Consider the following 18,381-nt stretch of genomic DNA (forward strand, 5'->3'; position numbering starts at 1 on the left):
CAGAGGAGCGCAAGAATCAAGTCAATGATTTGAAATGCAAGGAAGCAAAAAACACCCAACTGGAAAAGCAGAATGAAAAAAGAATCCAAAAATGCGAGGATAGTGTAAGGAGCCTCTGGGACAGCTTCAAGCATACCAACATCAGAATTATAGGGGTGCCAGAAGATGAGAGAGAGCAAGATATTGAAAACCTATTTGAAGAAATAATGACAGAAAACTTCCCCCACCTGGTGCAAGAAATGGACTTACAGGTCCAAGAAGCGCGGAGAACCCCAAACAAAAGGAATCCAAAGAGGACCACACCAAGACACATCATAATTAAAATGCCAAGAGCAAAAGATAAAGAGAGAATCTTAAAAGCAGCAAGAGAAAGAAACTCAGTTACCTACAAGGGAATACCCATACGACTGTCAGCTGATTTCTCAACAGAAACTTTGCAGGCCAGAAGGGAGTGGCAAGAAATATTCAAAGTGATGAATACCAAGAACCTACAACCAAGATTACTTTATCCAGCAAAGCTATCATTCAGAATTGAAGGTCAGATAAAGAGCTTCACAGATAAGGAAAAGCTAAAGGAGTTCATCACCACCAAACCAGGATTATATGAAATGCTGAAAGGTATCCTTTAAGAAGAGGAAGAGGAAGAAAAAGGTAAAGATACAAATTATGAACAACAAATATGCATCTATCAACAAGTGAATCTAAGAATCAAGTGAATAAATAATCTGATGAACAGAATGAACTGTTGATTATAATAGAATCGGGGACATAGAAAGGGAATGGACTGACTATTCCTGGGGGGGAAAGGGGTGTGGGAGATTCGGGAAGAGACTGGACAAAAATCGTGCACCTATGGATGAGGACAGTGGGTGGGGAGTGAGGGCGGAGGGTGGGGCGGGAACTGGGAGGAGGGGAGTTATGGGGGGGGAAAAAAGAGGAACAAATGTAATAATCTGAACAATAAAGATTTAATTAAAAAAAAAAAAAAAAAAAAAAGGTTCGCCGTCACTGGTGTATACCCTGTACGCTCAGGTATCTTCCTTTGCTGCATTGCCTGTTTATGTGGCTGTCTCCCACTAGACTCTGTATTCATCTCTTGCCCCCGGGCCTCACACAGCTTCAAATATACAGTAAGTGCTCAATAACGGTTCACTGAATAAACAAATGCCTCCTAATAAAAGGCTCCTCTGTGTTTGTTCAGTAGCAGTAGGGCTTTAGGACCCAAACATAAGACCTGGAGTGAGAGCAACCCACTCAAGTTCACTTCTGGCTTTCCCTAAACCCTCTGGGTGGTCCCAGTCACCTCCCTCTGAGTTTGCTTCTCCTTGACCTACAGATCTTCAGGGCTGCTGTGAGGATCTGAGAGGTCATGGCCCAGTCCCAGGGAGGGGCCAGTTCTCACAGCCTTGCCCATTGAACCTCACTCCCCCTGCCAGGCCACTGAGAGCCTAGTTGGCCCAAGTCCATCATGTCCCTTGAAGGGTGCCTAGAGGTGCAGCTCCCCAGGGGAAGCAGGGATGGAGGCACCACTAGGCCCTGAACTGTACCCACAAAGCTCCATATATGTCCTTCCCCTGGGACTATAGCAAGAGAGAGCGGCTGGGAGCAGGGCCTTCTCTGCATCTGGACTGCACCCAGTGACACTTCCCACCCATCTTGAGCCCAGAGACACTCTCCCTCAGCTCAGCCCAGCCATGCTCAGGATGCCACCCCTCCTTATCCCTCTGCCAGAGGGCTGAGGCCAGCGATTGCTGCCCCCTTCCTGGCCAGAGCTCAAACGCCTACAGAGTGAAAACAGTTACCAGGGAGACATATAGGATAAACAGCTGAAAGGCTGAAACCCAGGAGCTTTGCTTCTGGGAATATCCAGGATTTCCTAGGAAGCCCAGGCCACACCATGGAGCAGGCAACTGGTTCTGCAGAGAGAGGCTGCCTGTTCCTACAGCAGCTTCTGTTGGAGCTGGCACCCCTGGACCTGGTCACAGACCGCTTTTTCTTGGCAGGCCACTTGGGGCCTGGCCGTTTTCAGACAAGAAGCTGGTCATTCAGGTCTAAAAACAAACTTGCATTCATTAAGAAACAGAGCATGCCTGTACTCCGGTGGCCACCCTCTGCCGGGCTTGCTGGAAAGAAGACCCGCAGACAGCCTCAGCCGCTCAGACACCCCCAACCCCAGGCTGCCAGTAGGTGTGGCTACTCTTGGGACAAGTCAGCTCTGTCCATCCAGCGCACTCCACTCCAACCACCAAGCGACCTCAGAATCATTCTGACCTTGTGGGCCCACCAGGCTCTTCTCAGTGATCAGGCAGGTTGAAGGGGTCTCAGGGTCCTGGAGAGCCTGAGTGTGGAGGCAGGAAGACAGGGAGGCAGGCCTGGAAGTACCTCACTGCTGACGGGCCTTGGGGAAGCCACTCGCTCTTTCTGGGCCTCAGTTTCGCCTCTGCAACAAGGCAAGAAACTCTCATCCCAGGAGGGAAGGAAATGCCCGAGGGAAACACAAAGCAGAGCCCAGCACTGGGTGGACTACAAATGGCCACTGGCCCTCTGTGGTCAGAAGAACCCGTCGCAGGAGTGGCTGGCAGAGCACAGTCCTCCAACGGCTGCCAGCTTCTCCGCCTTCCTCCTATAAATACCAGCTGAAGGCCTGCTATTCTCTCAGCTCTATGTAAGCGTTGTGTATGCTAAGAGGGGTAAGGCAAGCTACTATCCCCAAATGCCTGGTGGAAGAGGCAGACATGACTAATATTTACATAAATCAATACATAATTATAATTGTGAAATATATTCTATAAAGGAAAAGTGCAGTGTCCTAGGAAGATCTCTATCGGGGAGGCCCACCTCAGCCAGGCAGAGCTGGGAAGACGTCTCTGAAGCAGCAGCAGCATTTGAGCTGATATTCAATGGGTGCTAATCAGGTGGGGTTGAAGGTGGATGGAAGGAGCTGGAGAGGAGTCATTGTAAAGAGGTTATGAGGTTATGATGTACGAAGGTCCTGTGGCCAGAGGTGTGTGGCATTTATGAGGAACAAAAACAGAGCCTTTGTGTCTGGAGGGTAGAAGTGAATAGTGAAGTGGTGAGCAATGAGTCTGGAGAGGTTGGCAGCGCTAAATCATGCAGGCCCTGTGGGCCCCAGTAAGGTTTTCATCATTCTCTTAAAAGCAATGGGGAACCAATGAAGGGATTTAAATAGGAAAATACACTGTCAACTTTGTATGTTAAAGAGATCGCTCTGATACAGAGATTTGCTTCAAAGTAATCCAGAGGAGGCTGGGCAAGGGGAGTAGAGGACAAATATTGATGAAATAGGAACAACTTTACATTTGTGGTTATTGCACCTGGGTGATGGCTTCATGGGCGTCCACCCTACTGCCGTCTCCTTTTTTTTGTTTAACTTTTTACATGGAGACAGATCAGTTAAGAGACTGTATTCCAGCAGAGAAATAATGTCTCGGACTTGGTGGCAGTGAAGATGGAGGGCCAGAGATAGATTCAAGATATATATTTCCAAATGGTGATCCCTGTTGGTGGCCTCTCCTATCAAAGCACTCAAACCAAGTAAGGAACAGAGAGATGAAAGAAATAGATGGAGGCCCTGGCAGGGAAACTTAGCTGGTGATCAATTAAATGTAGGGGATAAGGGAAAAATATAAAATGACTCTTAATTTCTGATTTAATCAAGTAGGATACTACTTTTGCTGAGACAAAACAGAGGAAAATGTATTGGGAAAAGAAAGTCTTTGAAGGAAACAACCATGAGTTCAGTCTTGAACATGTGTGAGAAACATTTAAGTGGAGATGTCAGGCTATATACGGGTAAAACACTCAGAAGAAAGGTCCAGCTGGAGGGAAAACTTTCTGAGTTACTGCCCCATGGTAGTACAGACTCTAGGAAGCTTCCCCAGGGAAAGTGGGTACATAAAGAAGAGACGCTATCAACAAGGGTGCCAAGACCAACTCAGTGAGGGAAAGAATAGTATTTTCAGAAAAATATGCTGGAACAGCCCTAGCCAGTTTGGCTCAGTGAATAGAGTGTCAGCCTGAGGACTAAAGGGTCCAAAGTTCAATTCCCAGTGATTAGGGCACATGCTCAGGTTTTGGGCTCAATCCCTAGTAGGGGGCATGTAGGAAACAGCCAATCAATAATTCTCTCTCATCATTGATGTTTCTCTCTCTCTCTCTCTTCCTCTTCCTTACTCTCTGAAATAAATAAAAATATATTTTTTAAAAATGCTTCTACAACCAGATATGCACAGGCAAAATAACTAAGTTAGACCCCTATCTCACACCATATATAAAAATTACCTAAAAAAAAAATCAGAGTTAAAACTCTTAAATCCTTAGAAAAAAACATAGGTGTAAATCTTTGTGACTTTCGATTACACAATGGTCTCTTAAGATATGACACCAAAACCACAAGAAACAGAAGAAAAAAATAGATAAATTAAATGTCATAAAAATGAGAAACTTTTGTGCTTTTACCATCAAGAAAGTGAAAAGAAAACCCACAGATGGGAGAAAATAATTACAAATCATATCCTAATATATAAAAACCCAGGATCCATAACATCCAAAACGACCAAAGGCTCGACTGACCGAAGTCAGTGCTGGGTCGCCACGGCCGCTGCTGTGGGTGCCCCAACCCAGCACTGACTGCCGAGGGAGCTGCAGATCAGGCCCAGAGAGAGGCCTGGAGAGAAAACCAGGGTCTGATCCATAGCCTCGGTGGCAACTGTTGATCAGCACTTGCCTCTTTTTTCCCTCTGGGCCAGGCCAGCAGCTGGGCCTCTCTTTCTCTTGGGCTTCCTCTGGGCTGCTGATCAGCCCTGCCTCTCTGATCAGGCCCTTTGATAGGCCCAGAGATGCTGACTGGCATAGAAACCGACCAATCAGAACCAAATCTGAGTAAAGTGTGAGGAGCCAATGGCTGCCTGGGAGGTGGAGCTTTTGACGCTGACTGGCGTAGAAACCAACCAATCACAACCTAATCTGGGTGAACTGAGAAGGCAGAACCTAAGGTGGGGGCTGAGGAGGGGTTTTAAGGGCAACAGCTGATTGGTGTAAGGAGTAAGAAAGTGGTTCAATTTTTTAATGCCCAGTTTGGTAGTATAGTGCATATGGCTGGCTATCAGTCCAGATGTAGGGATTATGTATTTTTGTCTGCCAAGATCATCTCCTCCTGATGAAAAAGGCTTCCCCCCGCCCCCATTTAAGCAATCCTATCCTATATAATCTATCTATACTAATAACAGGGTAATATGCTAATTAGACTGGGTTGACTGGCTATCTTCTGGATGTCCAACTTCCTTCCAGACAAAGCCATGGTGGTGGGGACCGAGGCAGAGGCTGTTAGGGGTGATCGTGCTGGCAGGGGAGGGCAGTTGGGGGCGAGGTCAGGCCGGCAGGGGAGGTAAGTTGGGGGTGAGATCAGGATGGCAGGGGAGGGCAGTTGGGGGCAAGATCAGGCTGGCAGGGGAGGACCATTGGGGGCAACCAGGACAGCAGGGGAGGGCAGTTGGGGGCAAGATCAGGCTGGCAGGGGAGGGCAGTTGAGGGCAACCAGGCTGGCAGGGGAGGGCAGTTGGGGGCGAGATCAGGCTGGCAGGGGAGGACCATTGGGGGCAACCAGGACAGCAGGGGAGGGCAGTTGGGGGAAAGATCAGGCCAGCAGGGGAGGGCAGTTAGGGGCGATCAGGCAGGCAGGCAGAGGCAGTTAGGGGCGATCAGGCAGACAGGCAGAGGGGTTAGGGGCTACCAGGCAGGCAGGCAGAGGCAGGGGTGATCAGGCAGGCAGGCAGAGAGGTTAGGGGTGATCAGGCAAGCAGGCAGATGAGCGGTTAGGAGCCAGTGGTCCCAGATTGTGAGAGGGATGTCCGACCACCGGTTTAGGCCCGATCCCTGTGGGGACATCCCCGAAGTGGTCCCCGATTGGAGAGGGTGCAGGCTGGGCTGAGGGAACACCCCCCTGTGCACAAATTTCATGCACCGGGCCACTAGTATATCATAAGAAACTGGTATCCAGAACATACAAAGAACTCTTATAACCTTGAAGATATTATACTAAGTGAACTAAGCCAGTCACAAAAAGACAAACACTGTATTATACCACTTCTCTGAAGAAATCTAGAGTAGTCAAATTCATAGAAACAGAAAGTAGAATGGTGGTTGCCAGGGGCCAGAGGAGGGGAGCACGGAAAGTTATTTAGAGGATATAGAGTTTCAGTTTTGCAAGATAAAAAGTTCTGGTAATGGACTGCACAATAATATGAATATACTTGCTACTACTGAACTGCACCAATGAACTTAGAAATGGTTAAGATGGTAATTTTCATGTTATGTGCTTTTCTTTTTTTGTTTTTCATCAATTTTATTTATTTATTTATTTATTTATTTATTTATCTATTTATATTGTTGACAGTATTACAGATGTCTCCCATTTCCCCCTGCCCCTCCCTATTTACTACCCCTCCATCTAACCCCTACTCACCCCCGCAGGTCTTCACCACACTGTGTCCATGGGCTATGCATATCCTATCTAATAAAAGAGAAACATGGTAATTAGCCGTACCTCCGCTACCCTTCCCATTGGCTAATCAGGGTGATATGCAAATTAACTGCCAGCCAAGATGGCGGACGGCAGCCAGGCAGCTTGAAGCGAACATGAGGCTTGCTTGCTTCAGTGACGGAGGACTCCAACGTTCCCCACCTGCTGCTGCTGGCCTCTGAGCTTGCAGTTTGAAACATTGTTACAAATATAGAAGCTAAACAAAACCCCAGAAACCTGCTTTCAGCCAGCAGGGATCTCAGAGCTGGAGTTGATACAGAGTTTTGATTATAGAACCCAAACAAACCAGATACCTGCTTTCAGCAGCAGAGACCTCAGAGCTGGAGCCAGAGCTAAAGCTGGCCCAGAATAAAAAAGAAAAAAAGGAGCAGTTGGGAGCTTCAGTCACCCGCCAGCCTGAAAACAGCCCTCAGCCCCTCATCCAGGCTGGCCAGGCACCCCGGTGGGGACCCCCACCCTGATCCAGGACACCCTTCAGGGCAAACCAGCCGGCCCCCACCCATGTACCAGTCCTCTATCCTATATAGTAAAAGGGTAATATGTCTCCCAGCACCGGGATCAGCGGAGCCGAGAGGCATCCCAGCACCGGGATCAGCGTGACAGGGGGCAACACCCAAACCCCCTGATCGCCCTGCGGCTCTGTGTGACAGAGGGCGGGGCCCCAACCTCCCTACCCGCCCTGCTCTCTTCATGACAGGGGAAGGTGCCCCAACCCCCTGATCAGCCCTGCTCTGTGCCTGATAGGGGGGGGCTCCCCAACCCCCTGATCGCCCTACGGCTCTGTGCGTGACAGGGGGTGGCGCTGCAACCTCCCCATCGACCCTGCCTTGAGTGTGACAGGGGGCGGCGCCCCAACTCCCCAATCAGCCCTACCCTGAGCATGACTGAGGGTGGCATCGCAACCTCCCAATCCACCCTGCTCTGTGCATGACAGGGGGCGGTGCCCCAACTCCCCAATCGGCCCTGCTCTGAGCCTAACCAGGGGCTGCACCTAGGGATTGGGCCTGCCCTCTGACACCCAGGAGCAGGCCTAAGCCAGCAGGTCGTTATCTCCCAAGGGGTCCCAGACTGCGAGAGGGCACAGGCCAGGCTGAGGGACCCCCCCTCTCCCCGAGTGCACAAATTTTTGTGCACCGGGCCTCTAGTCTATATAATAAAGAGGTAATATGCTAATTTGTCCATTATGGTGTCACAGTCACAACCAGTTTGTGGGCAGGGCCAGGGGAAGGGACTTCTGCCACCAGTGCTAACATCACGCTGCCTGTGTGCATCCCTGTTCAGCACTGGTATGACACTGCGGGGGAGGGAGAGTCTGGGCTTGATGGGGGACCTAAGGCCGCGCCCCCTCACCCCAGTTCTGGTCCGGGAGACCTCAGACTGTGCCCCCTGCCACAACCCCAGGCCGGGAGGCCTCAGACTGTGCCCCCCCACCCGGCAGGGCCTGACAGAGGACCTCAGGCCATGCCCCCCCACCACGGCGCCAGTCCAGGAGACCTCAGGCCATGGCCCCCACCCGCAGGGCTTGATGGGGTACCTCAGGCCGCACCCCCTACCCAGTGGGTCTTGACAGGGGACCTCAGGTCATGCCCCTTGCCTGGTGGGGCTTGACGGGGGACCCCTGCCCCGGCTCCAGGCCGGGAGACATCAGGCTGCACCCCCTGCCCAGACTCTGGGCTGGGAGATCTCAGGCTATGCCCCCCGCCCAGCGGATCTTGACAGGAGACCTCAGGCTGCACCCCTCACCCAGTGGGGCTTGACAGGGGACCTCAGGCCATAGCCCCCACCCCAGCTCTGGGCTGGGAGTCCTCTGACTGTGACCTCCTCCTTGGCGCCGGGCCGGGAAACCTTAGGCTGTACCCCCCGCCCCAGTGCCAGGCCTGGGGACCTGAGGCTGTGACCCTGCCCAGAGGGGCTTGACCAGGGTGGGACCAGCTGGGTCTAGGTCTCACTCAATGGGGGTGGGGCCAGCCAGGTCTGGGTCTCCTGTGTTTTAGAAGCACATGAGGGTGGTGGGCGGGGACTTGACTCTAGGTCCCACGGCACACCCCAGACTCTTACAGGATGGAGATTTTATATACATTTTACTAATTTTCTTTCATCTTTGACACTTCTATTATAGAGAAAGGGCAAATAGCAATATTAAAATATTTCTTCTCATTAATTCTCTTTTAATGTGCATGAATTTCATGCACCAGGCCACTAGTCTATATATATAAAAACAGGTAATATGCAAATTAGCTGGGCATCACGACTGGCTCAGAAGGAGGCTGCATCACAACCACTCAGGAGGAGCTGTGAGCACAGATGGGCGGAGGGGACTGTGTGCCACCCACAGCCCCAGCGGACACACACCAGGGGTGGGGACGTGTTCTGAGTGGCTGCAGCATGGCTTGGAGCATGCCCCCAGTGGGTGGCAGCAGCGGCTGGAGCAAAGCAGCCCCGGTCCCAGATGCCTGGCGGTGGCTGGAACAAAGCAGCCTGGGTTCCAGGTACCTGGCAGTGGCAGGAGCAAAGCAGCTGGGGTCCTGGGTGCCAGAGGGAAGCCGGTGCTGGCAGCCAAGGGAAGGAAGGCCTATTCTTGCATGAATCTTTGTGCATCGGGCCTCTAGTAAGTATATAAGTTCTTTGGTCTATCTCTTCTTGTCTCCTCACCCCCACATGGAGGTATTTCAGTCTGTTCCATGCCTTCATGATTCAGGTTTTATTTTATAGGTCAATTTGTTTTGTTCATTAGATTCCACAAATAAGTGAGATCATGTGATATTTGTCTTTTTTTAAAATATGTTTTATTGATTTTTTTACAGAGAGGAAGGGAGAGAGATAGAGAGTTAGAAACATCAATAAGAGAGAAACATCGATCAGCTGCCTCCTGCACACCCCCTACTGGGGATGTGCCTGAAACCAAGGTACATGCCCTTGACCGGAATCGAACCTGGGACCCTTCAGCCCACAGGCTGATGCTCTATCCACTGAGCCAAACCAGTTAGGGCGATATTTGTCTTTTTCTGATTGGCTTATTTCACTTAGCATAATAGTTTCCAGGTCCATCCATGCTGTCCCAAAGGGTAAGAGATCACTCTCTTCTATAGTTGCATAGTATTTCATTATGCAAATGTCCCACAGCTTTTAAAATAGATATATACTAGAGGCCTGGTGCACGAAATTCGTGCACTGGGCGGGGGGGGGGGGGGGGGGGACGCCCACAGCTGGGATTGTGAAAGGGCACAGGCCAGGCTGAGGGACCTCACCGGTGCACGATTGGGGCCAGGGAGGGACACAGGAAGTTGGCCAGCTGGGGAGGGACCACGGGAGGGCACCAGGGTGTGTCCAGCCCATCTCACTCAGTCCCAATCAGCCAGACCCCAGCAGCAAGCTAACCTACCAGTTGGAGCGTCTGCCCCCTGGTGGTTAGTGCGTGTCATAGTGACTAGTCGACTAGTTGACTGTCTGCCCCCTGGTGGTCAGTGAACAGCATAGTGAGCAGTTGAGCAGCCTTAGCATATCATTAGCATATTACACTTTGATTGGTTGAATGGTTGACTGGACAACTGGACACTTAGCATATTAGGCTTTTATTATATAGGATGATTGATTTTAGAGAGGGAGGGAGAAAGAGAAACATCAATGATAAGAAAGAATCATTGATCGGCTGCCTCCTGCACACTCTCCACCAGGGATCAAGCCCGCAACCCAAGCATATGCCCTGGCCAGGAATCAAACAGTGATCTCCTGGTTCATAGGTCAATGCTTGACCACTGAGCCATGCCAGCTGGGCCCACATCTTTTTTATCCACTCGTCTACTGATGGGCACTTGGGCTGTTCCAAACCTTAGCTATTGTAAATAACACTGCTATTTTCATAGGATACATATATTCTTTCTCATTGGTGTTTCAGGGTTTTTAAGATATATTCCCAGAAGTGGGATTGCTGGGCCAAATGGCAGTTACATTTTTTATTTTTTTAGGAAACTCCATACTGTTTTCCATAGTGGCTGCACAGGTCTGCATTTGCACCAGCAGTGAACTAGGGTTCCCTTTCTCCACATCCTCACCAGCACTAGTTATTATGCGTTTTCTTAACCACAATTTAAAACTTTTTAAAAAGGGATTCTTAAAACTGAACAATAAAAAGACAAATAATCCAACTAAAATGGGCAAATACTTGAGTAAATATTTTTCCAAAGAAGATATCAAAGACCAATAATGAAAAGATGCTCAACATCTCAAAATCACAATGAGATACTGCTTCACACCCACTAGGAGACTATGATCAGTGCCAGGTGCTGGTGGGTCGTGGAGAAATTGAAACCCCCATATATTGCTGATGAAAGTGCTTTGGAGAACAGTTTGGTGGTTCTTCAAATGGTTAAACACAGAGTTACTGTATAACCCTGCAATTCCACTCCTAGGTTTATATCCAAGAGAACTGAAAACATGTCCACATAAAATCTTGTACAAGTATTATAATCATAGTCATCATAATAATCATAATAATCCTTATTATAATCATAGTCATCATAATAGCCCCAAAAGGTAAATCCCAAACCCATCAACTGATGAATGGATAAACTGTGGTATATATACAGTGGAATATTATTCACCACAAAAAGACATAAAGTACTGATACATGCTACAACATGAATGAATCTTGGAAACATTATGCTAAGTGAAAGAAGCCAGTCACAAAAGACCACATATTTTATGCTTCCATTACAGGAAATATCAAGAATTGGCAAACACATAGAGACAGAAAGTAGATTAGTAGTTGCCAGAGGCTGAGAGGAGGGGAATATGGAAAGTGACTGATGGGCATAGAGTTTCTTTTGGGATGATGAAACTGGTCAGGAATTAGTGATGATGGTGGCACAACTTTGTGAATTTATTAAAAGCCAACACATTGTACACTTTAAAAGGGTGAATTTTATGGTATGTAAATTATACAGTTGTCCTTTGGTATACACAAGGGGATTGAATCCAGCTCCCTCTCCCCCCATGTCCTCATGTATACCAAAGTTCCAGGATGTTCAAGCCCTTTAAATAAAATAGTGTTGTACTTTATGTCACCTATATAGGCTTCAGCAGGGTTCGCCTACATATCACTCATTCGAGGGGATTCAGAGTGGAATTTTCTGGGACTCTCTCCCTACCCCCACCCCTCCCAAGAATATTTTCGATCCCTGGTTGACTGAATCGAGGCTTGTGAAGCCAGAGGATGTAGGGCCAACAGTATCTCCAGGAGGAGGGGTTGGGGAGAGACGTCTGGGCCCTCAAGAACCACAACACAGTCCTGCAGGTAGCTTAGGAGAGAAGGCCCCGAGGTAGAAAGAAAGTCAGGCGTATAGGCTGTTATGAAAGCCCAAGGAGTGTTTCCAAAGGAGGAATGGGGAGGCAGTGCAGTTTACTGAGAGGCCCGGAGAAGCCTGAAAGGCAGGCATAATCCAGATTCTGGTGCCAAAGGCCTGCCCCTCCTTCCTCCTTCCCCGCCTGCGACTGCAGCCCCGGGAAGGACTGTGAGGACAGGCCCGTGGGCACAAGTAAGGACGCTGCTGAGCACAGCTGAAAACTCAGGTCACCACTGGCTCAGCACCACACCAGCCTTGGATTCTGCTTTCCTCCCAGAAAAGACCACAGAGATACTGGAGTGTGAGCAGGAGGAGGGATTGTCTGTTCCTCTCCTGACTCCTTGAGGGGTGTTTGGGGTCAGGGAGGGAGAAGGTACTGTTCTTGCCCTCAGCCTCGCAGCTTGGTCCACCGTCCCCAGCCATTTTCCCCTGACACTAATCCACCACGGGCCTCTTTGCCCAGCCCTCAAACCACAAGTCCATTTTCTGCGCCGAGAGGACAGCCACGCCCAGAATTCCAGCACAGCAGTCAGCCCGCCCAGGCCCTGGCGCCAGAGACCAGAGGCCAGAGACCACGCCCGCCTGTCGGTGGGGCTGGTGGGTCCCTAGGCGTGGGAGTAAAAGCTGGTGCAGCCTGGGGCCTGTGGAAGGTGCATCCACACGCCCACACCTCCTGGCCTCCCTGCAAAGGAAGCTCCCACCCCATCATGGAACCCCTCTTGCGTGGGTGCCCAGCACCAAGCCTGGCAGCGGGCTGGATTTGAAGCGCTCCAAGCAGGCCTGGCCAGCTCTGCCGCCCCAAGCTGTACTCCAGCTAAGTGTTCACATTCCTGAGCGATGACCTACTTTTAAGGAGCTTGTTGGGACCTTTTCCTCCAGGGAGAACCCCTGATTGTCCAAATAATGGAAACTCCCTAGAAACGCCTGCTCTTGCCACCATTATTCAACATTGTTCTGAAGGTTCTAGACATCACACAAAGGCAAGAAAAAGAAATATTAAAAAGACTCTTATTATTTGAAAGATGGTAAGGTTATCCAGAGGATATATAATCAACTGAAAGAAACTGGCCCAGATATTCTTATATTTAGCACTGGGCTAGGCAGAGCTGTGACTGGAATAGAAACATAATGACCTCTTATGGAATTAATTATTACTTGGTTACAAGATTAACATGAAAATCAGTGGTTTCACCCTGCCTGGTGTGGCTCAGTTGCTGAATGTGGTCCTGTGCACCCGAAGGTGGCGGGTTGGATTCCTGGTCAGGGAACATACCCAGGTTGTGGGCTCCATTCCAGGTCTCAGGCAACCCATCAATTTCTCTCTCTCTCTCTCTCTCTCTCTCTCTCTCTCTCTCTCTCTCTCCCCCCCCCCCCACCCCCCTTCCTCTTTCTCTTAAAAAAAAAATCAGTGGTTTCTCTGTAGACCTGCAATAAACAGTTGTAAAATATATTTGGGAAAATGATTCTTATATGTCAACAACACACATAAGATACCCAAGAATAAACATTTTAAAATGTAAAGAGCCCTGACCGGTTTGGCTCAGTGGATAGAGCATCGGCCTGTGAACTGAAGGGTCCCGGGTTTGATTCCAGTCAAGGGCATGTACCTTGGTTGCGGGCACATTCCAGTGGGGGTGTGTGGGAGGCAGCTGATTGATGTTTCTCTCTCATCGAAGTTTCTAACTCTCTATCCCTCTCCCTTCCTCTCTGTAAAAAATCAATAAAATATATTTTTTTAAAAAATGTAAAGAAATGTGAGAGAAAAATCACAAACATTTTTAAAATGACATAAAAGGAGACTTGAATAAATGGAGAGATAAACTCTGTTCTTGAGTGGGAAGATTCAAAGTTTTAAAGAAGCAAATTTATCTCAAATTTAATTCAAGGACTTTGCCCTACCATATGTTAGAACAAATGACAAAGCCAAATCAATTAACATAACACAGTATTTACTAGTTTAGTAAAGATTAATATACTGATAGAACATATAAGTTCAGAACATGACCTATCTAATCTAATAAAAGACAAACTTGCAAATTGACCACACATTCGCTATACCTTAAGCCACGCCCACCAGCCAATCAGAGCAACTATATTAACCCAACCAAGATAGCGGCCGGCAGCCACAGAGCTGCAGCAAGCAGGAGGCTTGGTTGCCCCGGCCATAAACCCCAGATACCTGCTTCCAGATGCCATGGCCACGGAGCTCAAGTGAGCAGGAGGCTTGGTTGCACTGGCAATGGAAGAAGCCAAGCTTCAAGGCCGGCTGCTGCCTCCTCTCAAGGCAACAAAGTTTCAATTATTGAAACTTTGAAGGTAAATAAACCCCAGATACCTGCTTCCAGTCTCCGTGGCCATGGAGCTGGAGCAAATAAAAACAAAAAATAAAAAAAGGAAAGGCTGGGAGCTTTGGTTGCCCAGGGGCTTGGTCGTCTGAAAACAGCCATCAGCCCCTCACCCAGGCTGGCCAGGAACCCCAGTGGGGACCCCCACCCTGAAGGGGGTTTGGGCAGCTTGAAAACAACCATCAGTCCCTCACCCAGGCTGGCCAAACCCCCGTGGGGTGAGGGTCCCCACTGGGGGGCTTGACCAGCCTGAAAACAACCATCAGCCCCTCACCCAGGCTGGCCAGGCACCCCAGCAGGACCCCCACCCTGATTCCAGGACACCCTTCAGGGCAAACCAGCCAGCCCCCACCCGTGCACCAGGCCTCTATCCTATATAATAAAAGGGTAATATGCCAACTGACCCTAACTGCAGAACGACTGGGAATGACTGGTCACTATGACACACCCTGACCACCAGGGGGCAGATGCTCAATGCAGGAGCTGCCCCCTGGTGGTCAGTGTGCTCCCACAGAGGGAGCTCTGCTCAGCCACAAGCCAGGCTGACGGCTGCCAGCACAGCGGTGGTGGCGGGAGCCTCTCCTGCCTCCTCAGCAGCACTAAGGATGTCCAACTGCAGCTTAGGTCTGCTCCCTGCTGGTAAGTGGACATCCCCTGAGGGCTGCTGGGCTGCCAGAGAGATGTCTGACTGCCAGCTTGGGCCCGATCCCCCAAGGAGTGGGCCTAAACCAGCAGGTGGACATCCTCCGAGGGGTCCCAGACTGCAAGAGGGGATAGGCCGGGCTGAGGGACGCCCCCACCCCCCTGAGTGCACAAACTTTTGTGCACCAGGCCTCTAGTGGGTATATAATTAAGAACGTATTTCAAATAAGTAAGAGAAGAATGGATTGTCCAATAAATGGTATTGGGACAATTGGCTACCAAACATTAGTCACAAAATAAATTCAAGGTAGATTAAAAATCCAAATATTTTCTAAATTAATAAAAAACTAAAATAAAATGGAGGAAATTATTAAAATATCAGGAAATGTTTAAGCAAAATATAAAACCCAGAACACATAAAAATATGAAACTCAGAATCACATAAAAATTAAAAACCTTTGTACATCAAATAACGAATTGGTACTTTTTAATATTTAATGAGTTCATCCAAGGCAAAAGGAAAAGGTAAATTAATAGAAAAGTGATTAAGAATATGAACAGGCCAGTAACAAAAGATATCTCTCTTTTTATTATCTTGTTCATAAACATTTAAAAATTATAGTGCTCAACATTACCAAGAATGTAAAAAATAATCATTCTTTATACCTCACGATGAGAGTGAAAGCTAAGTTAACCTTTCTGACATATATCAATGCCTTATGAAATGAAATCCTTTGACCCAACAACTCCATTTCACATATGCTAATTAGACCAGACGTCCTTCCAGATGACCTTCCAGACAAAGCCGAGGCCTGCAAGAGAAGCCCGGGTCTCGGTGCCAGAGGGAAGCCGGTGCCAGAAGCCTGGGGAAGGCCTATTCTTGCATGAATTTCGTGCATTAGGCCTCTAGTTGTTTAACAACGTGCTATTTAGCCTTCAGGTGTTTGAATGTTTTTGAGTGTTTTTACTGTAGTTGATTTCTAATTTCATTCTATTGTGAACTGAGAAGATGCTTGATATGATTTTAATCTTCTTGAACTTGTAGAGACTTGTTTTATGTCCTAATTATGTTCTTTCATTTCAGGCTTGTTTTTATTTGTTTGTTTGTTTGTCTGCCTATTTGGGTTTATGTCTGTAGGTAGATCTGCCATGACTTCCAGTCTGTAGTGCCAGACAATGTCAGACACTGTGACTGGCCTATCTTTGAGAATGACCCATGGGCATTTGAGAAGAATGTATATTCTGCAGCTTTGGGGTGAAATGTTTTATAAATGTCAGTTAAATCCATCTGATTCAGTGTATCATTTAGAGTCTCTGTTTTCTTGTTAATTTTTTGTCTGGAAGATCTATCCAGTGAAGTCAGCAGGGTATTAAAAGTCCCCTACTATGACTGTATTGCTGTCAATCTCTCCCTTAAAGTCCTCTTGAAGTTTATATATATATTTGAATGATAACATTGCTGGATATAGTGATCATGGTTTCAAATCCTTGCTTATACCTATCTATCTATCTATTGGGCACATATGTTTACCAGGGTTATATCCTCTTGCTGAATTTATCCCTTCAGTATGATGTAGTGACCTGTGTTGTCTCTTGTGATGGCCTTCATTTTGAAGTCTATTTTGTCAGATATGAGTATTTCTTTTTTTTTTTTTTTTTAAATATGTTTTATTGATTTTTTACAGAGAGGAAGGGAGAAGGACAGAGAGCTAAGAAACATTGATGGGAGAGAAACATCGATCAGCCGCCTCCTGCACACCTCCCACTGGGGATGCGTCCGCAACCAAGGCACATGCCCTTGACCGGAATCGAACCCGGGACCCTTCAGTCTGCAGGCCGACGCTCTATCCACTGAGCCAAACCGGCCAGGGCCAGATATGAGTATTTCTACCCCAGCTTTTATTTCCTTTCCATTTGCATGGAAAATTTTTTCCATCCCTTCATGCTCATCCTGTGTGAGTTTTTTAGTCTGAACTGGGTCTCTTGTAAATAGCATATAATTGGGTCATGTTTTTGTATCCATTCAGCTACCCTATGTCTTTTGATTGGAGCATTTAATCCACTTACATTTAAGGTTACTATTGAGAGGTACTTATTCATTGCCATTTTAATTCTTTTAAAAAATATTTGTTTATTGATTTCAGAAAGGAAGGGAGAGGAAGAGAGAGATAGAAACATCAATGATGAGGGAGAATCATTGATCAGTTGCCTCCTGCATGTCCCACATTGGGGATCAATCCTGCAATGCAGGCATATGCCCTGACCGGGAATCGAACCGTAACTTTCTGTTTAATAGGTTAACACTCAACCACTGAGCCATGATGGCCGGGCACCATTTTAATTCTTTATACCTATGTTTCTCTATATATATATTTCTTCTTTCTGTAGCAGTCCCTTTAGCATTTCTTGTAGTGCTGATTTAGTGGTGATAAACTCCTTTAGCCTTTTTTATTTTTTGGTCTGGGAATATCTTTATTTCACTATCTATTTTGAATGATAACATTGCTGGATATAGTGATCATGGTTTCAAATCCTTGCTTTTCATTACCTTGAATACTTCATGCCATTCCCTTCTGACTTGTAGAGATTTTGATGAGAAATCAGCTAACCGCATTATGGGAGCTCCTTTGTAGGTAGCACATTGCTTTTCCATTGCTGCCTTTAAGATTCTCTCTTTGTCTTTAATTTTTGGCATTTTAATTATGATGTGTCTGGGTGTGGGCCTGTTTGGGTTTTTCTTGTTTGGGACTCTCTGTGCCTCCTTCACCAGGTTAAGGAAGTTTTCTGCCATTATTTCTTTAAACATGTTTTCTATCGCCTACTCACTGTCTTCCCCTTCTGGCACACTTGTTAAATGAGGACAGCTCCCTTAAGCTGTCCTCCTGTTTTGTTTTTGGTTCTCTGATTGAGTGATTTTTTTCTACTCTGTCTTCTAATTCACTGATCCAATCCTTGGTTTTGCCTAATCTGCTATGTATTCCTTTCACTGTGTTCTTTATTAGTGCCATGTCATTCTTTATAGTTACTATATCTTTTTTTCATGCTGTTGAGCATCTTTACCATCATTATTCTAAACTCTATGTCTGATAAATTTCTTATCTCCATTTCCTTTAGCTCTTATTCTGGGGAATTCTCTTGTTCTTTCATTTCAGGCTTGTTTTTATTTGTTTGTTTGTTTGTCTGCCTATTTGGGCTTATGTCTGTAGGTAGATCTGCCATGACTTCCAGTCTGTAGTACCAGACAATGTCAGACACTGTGACTGGCCCTGAGTACTGTTTGGAACTATCAGCAATACACAGCTTGTGGCTCCCTCTGCTGGAACTGGGTGCCTTTGGAAAGGACCAATATGCACACCAGGGTCTGCTTTTCCTGGCCCCATGCCCAGAAGGAGATCAGGCAAAAACTCAACGCCTCCAGAGATCCTCCTCTTCCTGCAGTCTGATTGTTATCAGCCTTGATTAACCTCAGGCTATCGACCACAGGGTAGGG

General features: G+C 47.6%; 1 protein-coding gene across 3 annotated transcripts in view; it reads right to left on the bottom strand.

Moving 5' to 3' along the window:
* Window positions 1-18,381, bottom strand: part of GRAMD2A (GRAM domain containing 2A) — a 56,722-nt gene that overhangs the window by 31,265 nt on the left and 7,076 nt on the right. For all 3 annotated transcript variants that reach the window (XM_036348024.1, XM_036348008.1, XM_036348015.1), the window contains exon 2: window positions 6,485-6,532. In XM_036348024.1, the coding sequence (XP_036203917.1) occupies window positions 6,485-6,525 (41 nt within the window). In that variant the 5' untranslated portion in view covers window positions 6,526-6,532. The remainder of the gene's footprint in view (window positions 1-6,484; window positions 6,533-18,381) is intronic.

This window comes from Myotis myotis, unplaced genomic scaffold (genome assembly GCF_014108235.1).
Source record: "Myotis myotis isolate mMyoMyo1 unplaced genomic scaffold, mMyoMyo1.p scaffold_m19_p_1, whole genome shotgun sequence".
In the NCBI taxonomy this organism is placed as follows: domain Eukaryota; kingdom Metazoa; phylum Chordata; class Mammalia; order Chiroptera; family Vespertilionidae; genus Myotis; species Myotis myotis.